The sequence below is a fragment of the Harpia harpyja genome, chromosome 1 (genome assembly GCF_026419915.1).
Source record: "Harpia harpyja isolate bHarHar1 chromosome 1, bHarHar1 primary haplotype, whole genome shotgun sequence".
Taxonomy (NCBI): domain Eukaryota; kingdom Metazoa; phylum Chordata; class Aves; order Accipitriformes; family Accipitridae; genus Harpia; species Harpia harpyja.
The window spans coordinates 61,988,086-61,999,491 of NC_068940.1; the positions used below are offsets into that span (position 1 = coordinate 61,988,086).

Below are 11,406 nucleotides of genomic sequence, written 5' to 3' on the forward strand. Positions count from 1 at the left end.
CCTCCTTCCCAAGCCCTTTTTGCCTTTGCTGTGTTGTATCCAGAGCGCTGCCTTGCGTATTGCCAAGCTGCTCTTGCAACTCAGGGGCCAGTTCTGCACTGCAATACGAAAACCCGTGCGCAATCTCGGTGTGTTTTTTACTCATCCCCTCATTACAACGTTCTGCCTTTCGAAGAGAAGGGTGATTTTGAGAAGTTGTCTCGGAGCGTGTTGGCTGTGCTCTGCCCACTTTCTCCTGAGCTCCAAGGCAAGCCCGCCAGCTTTGCCACAGCGCGGACACGGCCCCTGGATGTGCTGTCCTCTCCAGCAGCCTTCTCCCACCGGGCCGCTCTCTCACCGGGGCTGGAACCAAAGCCGCGCTCCGCAGCACGGGGCCAGCGGCCGCCTCGGAGCACCAGGCTGTCCTCACCCCCACCCCGAGCTCGGGAGGAACCGCAGCTCGCCGATGCGAGACAGCGGGACCGGCTTTGGGCAGCGCCTGCACCCACGAGCGGAGTCCCGCGCCTGCACCCACGAGCGGAGTCCCACGCCTGCTCCGCCCCGTCCCGCGCACGCGCGGCGGAGAGGACGCCCGCTCCGCTCCCCTCCGCCCGCGCCGCCCTCCCAGTGCGCACGCGCGCAGAGAGGCACGCCCGCCGGCTCCACGCGTCTCCCTCTGGCGCGCATGCGTACTGGCAAGCCGCCGGCCCCGAGGCGCCCGGCGCACGCGCACTCCGCCAAGGCGCCCCGCCGGCCCCGCCTCCGCGCATGCGCAGTCGCCGACTCAGGGGCGGTTTCCGGCCGCCCCCGAGACGGGCCCCCCCTTTCTGCTCGGCGGCGGCCATCATGGTACGTGCGGGCGGGCGGCCGGCGCCTCTGCGGCCCGGCGCTACGGGGGTCTCCCCGCGTCCTGCCTCCCTGCCTGTGTCGCACCGCCTGTGTCTCCCTGTGCCTAGCCGGGCGCCGGGGCGGGGAAAGCCGCGGCCGCCTTACCCGTGCTGGGCCGGGCCCGGGCCCCGGCCCCGGCCCCGCGTGCGGCCGTCGGGCGGGCGCGGCCGGGGCTCGGGCAGGGCCCTGTTCGGAGGGCAGCGCCTGGCGTGGCCGGAGCCGGCGCGGCCGCCCCTGGCTCTTTGCGGCCCGCGGGGCTCACTGCTTCTGCCCGGCGCTGCTTCCTCCGCCGGCCCGCGGCATCCGCGCGGGGCCGGGGCCGGCAAAAAGCAGTTGAGGGCGTTAGCGTGGGCCCTTCCCTCAGGCGAAGGGATTTTGTGCAGTTCGAAAGCATGGGGGCTTGCTTTAAAGGTTGTGAGAGCCTTGAATCTAGTAGTGGCCTTAGGTGTGGTTTCGCCTAATTTCTGTCAATTCTTACTGCTCCCAGGTGTTCAAACGCTTCGTCGAGATCGGCAGAGTTGCCTTCATTTCCTTCGGGCCGCATGCTGGCAAGCTGGTGGCCATTGTGGATGTTATTGACCAAAATAGGGTAAGCTAAGGGCGCTGTACCTTTGTTTTCTTTCCATCTTAGCAGAAGCTTGGGCAGTAAAACTGAGCGTATCGATTTTGAAGGAAATTTTCTGTGAATAGATTTTTCAAGGAAATAAGCAATTGGTAAAAAGTTGGGATTTTTAGCAGCTGTTGTTGTATTTGAAGCTTTCAGTAGCAAGCTTTTTTCTCTGGCAAGTGATATATTCCCCTCTCTGCTGTGTTTCCCTGGAGTAGAAGTGGACAAGTGATGTCAGTTGGAGTCTAAAACTTAGAAGTAGAATGGCACTAATGTATGTTTAAAGAAAATGTTTGGGCTAGGGGACTCTTTTCACTTAATGTTCCTGAAAAAGCTGGGGAAAAAAAAAAAGGTCATAGAATCACAGAATGGTTTGGGTTGGAAGGGACCTTAAAGATCATCTAGTTCCAACCCCCCTGCCATGGACAGGAACACTTTCCGCAAGAAAAAAATGAAGTATGTCATCTTAGTTCTGTGTGCTTTTTTTAAAGTTCAGTTTGGTTTTTTCCAAAGACAGGCCTTCAAAACTCTTTCTGTCAAGCTTGGGTTGTGTACACAAGATTTAACAATCTTGGGTTTTGGCTGCATAATGTTCATTTCAATCTTGGAGCATTGTTGTCAAGATACTGTTCATACATTATTAAGAAGGTGCTGTCTAAATCAAGTATGATGGGAAAACTGCTAAAAACCCTTCCACATTTGTTTTCCTTTTTCAGGCACTGGTTGATGGCCCCTGCAGTGGTGTCAGAAGGCAGGCTATGCCCTTCAAGTGCATGCAGCTGACTGATTTTGTACTCAAGTTCCCACACAGGTGAGTTGTTGGCATTTTTTTGACCTATGTAAAAAACATGCTGTCACTTGATGACTGAATTATGTGATCTGATGCTTCCTAAATCTAGAAAGTTCATACAACATTAAGTCAATGGATTAACATGTGCGCACAGTAAAAAATTTGGCAGATGGTGTTATCGTAGTTGAATACATTTAAGTTTTCGTTGACGATATTGGCTGATAACCGCTGTTTAGGAGCAAAAGAAATAGCACGCTGGCCTAGGCAACTTGCAGATAGTTGTGGGGTGAATGGTGTGGGGGGAAGCAGTTGGAGTAAATACTGTGCAGCTTTGCTTTTGCCGCTGCTTAGATCACCTTCAGACATTAAATATGTTCCCTGCCTACAGAATTACACTGAAATTGCAGGAGGCTGAACTCACTCTGTTCTCTTTAGCTTAGTTACTATATGACATTCTGTAATTTAGGAATAAAAATTGCTGTCTTTCTGATTCTGAAGCAGTGCTAGCAATAGTGCACGAGTATGCCTCTTGGAGTCGCTCATCTGTCAGTCCTAGCAAAGCATTTACACAACAAAGTGTTAATTAGGCCACAGAGTTGTATGTGGCATTGACTTAAAGTGTCTGAAGTAATGTAGAAGGGTGATCTTCCCTTGTGGGCCAGCATCAGAGAGAACCTTTTATTATAAAGACTGTGAATATAATTTTGTGACTATTCTAATGCAGTGCTCGTCAGAAGTGTGTGCGACTTGCCTGGGAAAAGGAAAATATAAATGAAAAATGGGCAGCGACAAGATGGGCAAAGAAGATTGAAGCCCGAGAAAAGGTACAGTTTTTCACTAGATGAGTAATAAACATTGTACTGCTTCTGCTTATTAAAATCGGGTGCAATCTAATAAACCATGTATTTTCAATTGCAGGCTAAGATTAAAGATAGACAAGGCGTAGATTTTTAAAAGTTGCTACCTATCAGCTTCAACTTCTTGTATTTTAACAGTAAATGTGGTTTTGTTCAGTCATTTCTATAACCACCTTTTTTCCTGCACCCTCACTTCCCAGCAAAGGCCTTAAATGGGGAACTGGTTCTAGATGTGCAGCTAAACCTAATTTGGAGATGATCAGTTACTAGTGGAATGCTTTGTAACACTGAGTTTTACTACTTGGGTATGTATCAGAGCCTCATGACTGCTTCTTTTCAAACAGAAAGCCAAAATGACTGACTTTGATCGCTACAAGGTTATGAAAGCAAAGAAAATGGTGAGTGTTTGAGTGTCACTTCTTTATGGGGTTGATGCTTGTAGCTTTCACTTTAGAGTCACATACAGATATTAGTAGCTTTTTATAGATGGCTTGGGTTATGGAGCAACAGGAAGTATGCGAATGCCTTGAATTTTTCATGCTGCTTTGGCCGCCGCTTCAGTATTTGATCAAACTTGAACCCACGTGTTCTGTGTGTCAGTCCTCAAAGTTATAGCTGAGGAAAGAATTACCTGCTGATGAAATCAGATATTCTTGATGGGCTGCTGTTACTATTTCATTCTATAATGAAAGTCATTACGCATGAAGTATTGGGGTGCCCAAGTTACCAGCTAGAATGATGTTGTCCACTTGGTAGATCAGAACAGTTTTAGGTGGAATTTGGCATTTTAAATGTAATACGTGGTAAATCTTTTGACTATATAATATAAATATAATTGGTTAGCAAAGGGTAGTTATCAAAAAGGGCAGAATCTGAAAGCTTAGAATTTAAATTAAGGCATAATATTTGAGCTGTTGCTGTTTTCATTCTGAGGAATAGTAAACATTTTCCTCTTTTACAGAGAAACAGGATTATCAAGCACGAAATGAAGAAGCTCCAGAAGATGTCTTCTAAAAAAGGCAAGAAGCCAGAGAAGTCCGAGAAGGCGCCTAAGTCCGAGAAGGCGCAGAAGGCGCAGAAATAAAATGAACTTCTAGTTATGTATGACTTTGTGTCCTTGTTCTGATTCTTTAAAATTAACAAATGGTTAAACATTTGATTTAAATTGTAATCTTAAGTTCATTTTTGCTTCTGACCAAGAATTGTTGTCCGTCTCATTAATGTCCAAGTATTGGGTTTTAGTGTTTCCCAGGAACACACAGAAACGTTTTTATCACATTCTGTGAAGTTGACCATACAGACTATGCTCAGTACTCTATACCCAATACCAATCTAAAGAAACTTTCACCATTCTTTAAGTAGTGACCTGGAATACTTACATATTTCAGATGTCTAACGCCACAGTTGTCCTGTAAAGCGCAGTTACAATGATTAGTGACGTGTTAAGATGGAAATTGGTGACTTGTGTTTAAGCATGCTTGCTTTTCAGAATGTTTAAAGTTAAGAGTTCATGTCATAGACCTGAGCCTAATTACAGTTCCTTAAATGGTGCAGCGTATAATTCCTGCTTTTTAATCAAAACTATTAAGTAAAAGGGGGCATGACCTAAAAATTACTCAATCCATCTGAAACACTGAAGTGTTTAATTTAGTATTAGCACTATACAATAATGTTTACATATCTCAATGTCAGCGTCCATCTTTTCCTGTGTTTTCTCCTGTGTAGTTTGTTGGCAGGGGATATATTTTCTTCATATTGAATGAAGAAATTGTGGAAGTCTGACATCTCTGGTAATTGAAAAGCAAATTATTTTTACAGTCAAATATACAATGAGGGAGAATATATATTTTAAAAAATGAAGGTTGTAAGACCTTTAAATATATTGTCAAATATATATTGTCAAATATACTGATAAGCATGTGCTTTTACAAATGTGTGTTTTTAAGTAGTTAGGTGGGTAGTGTTGCTTATTTCAGCCAGAATCAGGCATCTGTATGTTCAAACACTTAAAACTACACGATGTTATCTTGAGCTATTTATATGCCCTTGGAAATTGAGTTCAAGCACATGGTTGATAGAAATGGATGTAACAGCTAAGTTAAAAAAACCCCAGAAATTATGCAAATGGGGATTAAAACCCTTGTTCAAGCATCTGGAGATCTTGATTTTAAATTGGATTTTGAAGTGATTAAATCCACCTACTCTGAGACTAACTTGAAAGGTATATCAACCTGGAGGTCCTTTAAGGTGAAAGAGTTGTTCCTTAGGGTTGTTTGGGGGTTTTTATGTACTACTATTAAGCTCAGTTATATAGGACACGGGAAAAATTGGTAAAAGTGCCTGTAGAGAAGATAGATGTGCCTTCAATCATAATGAGCTCACAAATGCTTTTTCTACATTATTTGCTCATTTCCAAAGGTACTTGCTTCCAGAGAATAACTTTGGCTATGACTCCAGCAATTTATCCGGTGGTTTTGTTGCCGCCAGTAGCACTCAGCAGCTACTGAGGTATATGAAATGAAGTGTGCTGTAACCTGCCAAGCTGCCTAGCAGCTGTCATCTTCCTGAACAGGAACCATATAACGGTGCAAAACATGCCTAGAGGGAGGGATGCTTCTGTGGGCTGCTTGTGTCTGCCCTAGCACTGCACCATGGAAAGGGATGTGCAGGGGAAGGAGGGCATCAAAGATTAAGGCGCTATTCGGGAGAGAGAGCATTATGTGCCTTGAGAAGAAAACCTGGTTCTGTAATGCCATGTCTGCCATCAAGTGCTTCTGTGAAAGTACCATTTTTTTACAGTTTGGAGGAAAGGGGAGAAGAAAATACCCGTCTTTGGTACCTGCACTGTGTCTTTCCGACAGCGTGTTCCACACGAGCAGCATCTGGTGCTCTTGTTAGCAACTCACAAAACTTCTCGGAAACCTTCTGCACCTCTGTATCGTTGGTAGTCCACCTTTCAATCCATGAGTGTTGTGCCATCTGTGCTGGTGTGTCCTTTTTTTAAAGCTATGGGGACACAGAAAACTACAGAAGTACAATTTTGTTTCTGAAGGTTACCACACGATGGCAACGTTAGCTCTTTGCAAGGTTGTTCCTACAGCTTACCCAAACCAGGCTACTGTGCTGCCTTTCAGTGCAAGGAACAGTGCCAAAGGGGTTGGCACAAACATTTGAGAGCAATGGACATGCTTATCCAATTCTTTATTTTGCCTTTATAGTTGACTAAGATGTACTTTGCTGGACTAAAGATATACTTCTTTAATATGCTTTGTGGAGCTGAGTGTAAAAAAATAGGATCTGTTGTTTAGAAAAGCTTAAAGTGAAGCCCCAGTGTTTATTTTCTCATCTTATTTCACGCAGAGCATGCAGGGGGCTTGCTGGGGGCAGAGAGGGGAATGTACCCTATCCCAGTTTACTCCTGAGATCAGCAGATAATTGCTGTACTTCCTAAATTGATACCAACAGTTGGCAAACCCAGTCCTAATCTCTGTGCTGCAAAGTCTGGGAGACATGAGCAATTCTAGGAGTAAGATTGGACCCTTTAGCATAATCTGTAGTTAAAAGGTGTAAAATCTGCCGTTAGTGTGAACCAGCTGCAGTTCTGGGCTGAGTGATTTGCTGGCGATGTGTATTTCTTCTTCAAAAAAAGCTGTATTTAAGTGCTTTTGGTTCTTGACTAAACATGTCTGTTGCTGTGTTTGGCATCTGAATGTGTTTCAAATTTTTTTTTTTTTGGAGATGTAATAGACCTGAAAGAGGAATCTCTAGATTTACTGATCTTCCTGGTTTTCAAATACTAGTATTCAGACTGTCCTTCAGTCGAGCTTTGCTTGGTGACCATGACATTTTCAACTCATTTGGTCTTGTAGTTACCTACAAGTTAATAGTAGATAATACTGTCTGTTCTGAACTACTTCCGTGCCACTGATGCTGACCATGAACTTGTGGCAAATCTGGTCTGGTTTACAGCTGGATTCACTCTATTTATTTTGTCTTACTTCACTTGTAGTGCCCCTTAAAAGTTTCCAGCCCGAATGTTTCTCTCTTTTCCCCCTGCCCATGTTGATAAGGTGTCTCTGAAAACTCCATGTGCCTGCCTTTCATCGAGATGAAAAGCTGCTGATTTCTATTCACAAGCATTGTTGGTATATGAGTAAGTACAGCTTACAAGCAAGAAGCGGTAAGTGGAGCAAATTATGGGGCTGACTGTGTGGTTTGGGCTCTACTCATTTCAGGTCTTCAGGTTTTGATTCTTCCTTTGTGTAATTTCTGGGTTTTTTTTGGTTTTGGTTTGTTGGTTTTTTTTTTTTAATTTGGAAATAGTTTTTAATGTTGTTTTGAGCTTGAAGTTGCATATACTATTGTCGCACTCAGGTACTTTTGAGTTTATACTGGGATTTGCTTCTCTGAAGCAGAAAGATCTGCTTTTACCTGTTTAGGCACTGTATCCCTAGTTGTGCTGAAGTACTGCAGTCCTTGTCCCTGCCTTGACACAGGCAGTGGCCCCGTGGATGCTGGTGATGTACCTACACCCTCTCTTTTTCCCTGAACTTGTAACAGGCTTCATTCTTGGAGGCAGTGCAACCCCCAGTTCATGGTGTCCTTAAGTGGGAATTTGGCCAGCCTTCACTTTGTGCAGCTGACCCCTGTGTCATACTCTTGTTTTAAATAAATGAAGAGTTGGTCATTTTTTCCTCACCTCACTTTCAGCGATCCTAAGCCAGTCTGAGCGGTCTCCAGGTCAGTCTTTGTAGCAAACTCTCCCTCCTCCCCCAAAAGCTTTCAGACCACTACGTGCATCTAAATTGGAGAAGCCTTCCACCTGCAGTCAGCTCTTTGTGCTGATCACCCACCTAAAAATTATGCCATTGCCATCAGCACAGAGCCACTTCCTCCTTCGTAAGATGCATTGACCTAGTTCTTATTACAGAGGAAGTACTTTTTAATGTTTCCCCAGTGGTCTCCTGGTATGAGGGTATTTTTCGGGATATTTTGTTCTGTAACTGTTTGGGAGTATCGCTCCTTGCATATGGTGAGGAGAGGCCCTGACCTGCTCATCATGGCCCTCAGCAGAGCTGAGCGCTTCCCTCGCGTCCGCTTTGGGCTGCTTGTGGAGCGTAGGCGGTGTTTTGGGGCACTGTGCTGCTGCTGAAGGTTTATATGGCAGGATCTCATCAGGAAGCTCTGCTTTGATGAAAATGATAGATGCTTTGAAAAAGTAATAGTGTTCATATTTAAATAGCATGAAAGAATATTATCTTTGAGATCAGCTGGAGCTTTACCTAAGGACACACGGTGGGAGGGCACAACATCTGAATATTTTTCATGATAACTCAGCAGCCAAGACTTTTTAGAGCCACTGTTTGAACGTCACATTTACAAAAGCCATCAAACAAAAGAAGGGCCCATTACTAGCTGTGTTATTGCAGTCAGGTGCCATATAGAGGTGATCTAAAGAAAGGATGGGAAATAGGCTCATGGGCTTTTGCCTTCTTCCTTCTCTTCTTCCCTGGAGCCCCTGAATAACTCTAAAGGTTTTGGTTGTTTTTTTTCTGGTTGTTTATCATTTATTTTTACTGCTTGTCTCATTCATATTGCACATGTGAGTCTTAGCTCATCCTGGAAGTCTCTGTGGCTAATGGAAAAAAATCAGAGAGTTTATAGCATAATGAAGTAAATTGAGTCTGACTAGCTGTAAGTGGCATTGTTTTTGCTCTGGTTGCTTGAAGCATTTTTCAAGGTCCAGGGGGAGGCTGGCAAGCTGCTCCTGTTGGCGACACATGCAGGTCCTCGTCCCATATGTGAGCAGGCTTCCTCAACTCCCAGCCACCTGAACGTGACGTTGGAAGGAAAGGTGTTCATGCAGTGGATATATGCCTGGCCTTTGCTAGCAGTGCCACAGTTCTGCTTGAGTGGGAGGCAGGTGTCAGGGCACAAGGGATAGAAACCAGGAGATGTGAGGGTTGATGTGCTTCTCCAACCTGTAGCTTCACAAGAAGTGGGGCACGATCCCTGCCATGGCACAGTGGTGTGGTCCTCGCACACCCTTTGCTCTCCTGGTCCTCCCTGCTCACCGGGCGGTTTTGGGTTGCTCTTCAGAAGGCAAAGGCATGCATGAATTGGTTGATACGTAGGAATGACCACTTGCTTGTGGCTGCACTAACCTTTCTCACTGGCACTGAACCGCACTAGGCTTTGCCGGCAGCCCCATTGGGAGCATAAGCCATGCTCTGCTGGGTCAGACCAGTGGTCCGTCTAACCCCAGCCTGGGTCTCCGACACTGCTGATGGGAGATGCTGTGTAGGGACAGGATGTGAGTTTAGTCCCTCCTCTTGCCGTTCCCCAGCGTCTATAACAGCAGGATTAGGGGTGCTAGAGGATACACCCCTGCCCGTTCCTCTTAGTATCTCTTTTAGATCTACTGTCCGTGAACTTGTTTAATCTTTTGAGTCTGCTTACACTACCTCCCTTCACTGCTGCTGTGTACAAAACTGCTCTATTTAGTGTTTTAAACCAGTCTCCTACTATGAGGACTACCCAGTGCTTAAGACAGGAGCTACTATTCAGCCCCATGACACTGTGTGACATCCTTATCAGTTGCAAGCTTGGAGGTGAAGGTGAGAAACTTATTTCACAGAGGAGTCCATGGAAAGGAGGTGAGTTACGATGAGTCCTCATTCAGAGTGCCATGACTTGGTATTTGAAGGACCACTAGAGTCGCAATTAAATGTCAGCGTAGGCAATTGTGGCATAGGACAATTATTCCAGTAGGAGACTTGAAAGCATCTACATGCTGCATGGTGCAAAACACTTTCTAGCATCCTATAGCAAATTTGAGATTGTGGGCAGAAGAAAGTCCCGATGCCATGCCACAGGATGAGAGTGCCTAGGGTCACAGGCACTGCCAACAGCCCTGGGTCGCAGCTCAGGCAGGAAAACTGGTGTCCTTATGGTCCTTGGAAGGGTACCTACAGCTTGGAGCAAGGTAGCCCCTGACAATCTGACCTTTCTTTCTGACCATTCTACTCAAAGCCTGTGAGGAGCTTGGCTCCAGGGCTATTGCTTTGTATCATGAGGAGATGATACAAAGCAATCCCTAGGGGCATGGACAGGACAAATGCTCCAAGCATTCAAGATTTCCCCTCTTCTCCTCCACTGCTCCACAGGGGTGTGACAGAGGTTCCCAGAACTTAATTCCTCTGATTATTAGAAACTTTCTAATTGTCAATCTAAATTTATTCATGACCAATTTATAACCAGGAGGCTCCACTGCAGGGCTGTCAGGAAAGATTCATGAGCCCCCGTGTTGGTCAGGCCCTATTTTCAGCAGCCACAATTCAAAGCTTTCAGATTAAATACTGCCTGATTAATATATGTGTTAATACATACATTTTCTCCCATCCTACTGTCATGGTGACAGAGGACTTTCCGTAATGCAAAGGTATATAAACAGTCAATACAGTGTCTTTGTGGACCCAACTCAAGCATATGCCAATAACTCCTTTCAGGAAACGAAACAGATTGCTTCTGTCTTGTTTTCTCTCTTTTTTGGGGGGAAAATGTTCTGTGCATCAGCTTGTGTTCATTTTTTCCTTGTTTCTGTCTAGTCCCACAGATTAGAGCTGAAGGTTTGCTGAGATGCTCCGAGGGAAATGAAGTCGTATTCAAGCTCGATGCCCCCCAGGCTCGGGACACCAGTGCATCCACAGTGAATCTGGGAGAGCAGGCTCTGTCTGCAGCGACTGGCCTGTTCCCATGCAGAGGTAGGAAGCGAGCTTTCTGTCTCTGGAAAGGTCTTGGAGAGAGCTGCAGTAACGCTCTGCGGGGAGCCAGGGCACACAGCACCCATGCAAACCACACCAGCTGCGTGCTATGTGAATCACGGGCAGCACCACTCTGCGCTCCCGCCTGGCACCATCCGCGCTCCCTTTCAGCCTCCCGAAAAGTCGCCTGACTGCAGTTGTTTTAAGCCACACACAGAGCTGTGGACGGTGCAGGAAAACCCGTGTTCACCCTGGCCCTGCCTGCGAGGTGCGAGAGCAGGCAGGGAGGAGCTGGGCTGTCTAAGCTGGCTGCAGAGCCCCACTGCGGCCCCTTGCCTCTCCCAAAGCACCTCCCGAGTAAGATGAGCTTGGACAACTCCCGCTCAAGAGGCCAAGGGCGGGAGCCAACTAGCTCCCTGAACCACCAACGCTAGTTCTTAGCCCCTCTAAGCCCAAATAATTTGAGCAGTAATTTTGCAGCTGTTCAGGATTCTTTTTCTGTGATGCTATGCACAGTTTCCA

The 11,406-nt window shown here is 46.1% G+C and overlaps 1 protein-coding gene across 1 annotated transcript; it reads left to right on the top strand.

The window, feature by feature from the left end:
* The first annotated feature begins 726 nt into the window (after positions 1 to 726).
* RPL14 (ribosomal protein L14) lies at positions 727 to 4,323 on the top strand. The gene is made up of 6 exons (XM_052797145.1): positions 727 to 828; positions 1,355 to 1,456; positions 2,191 to 2,285; positions 2,989 to 3,088; positions 3,466 to 3,519; positions 4,083 to 4,323. The coding sequence occupies exons 1-6, from the start codon at positions 748 to 750 to the stop codon at positions 4,203 to 4,205; spliced, it is 555 nt and encodes a 184-aa protein (XP_052653105.1). The 5' UTR covers positions 727 to 747; the 3' UTR covers positions 4,206 to 4,323.
* Positions 4,324 to 11,406: the final 7,083 nt, after the last annotated feature.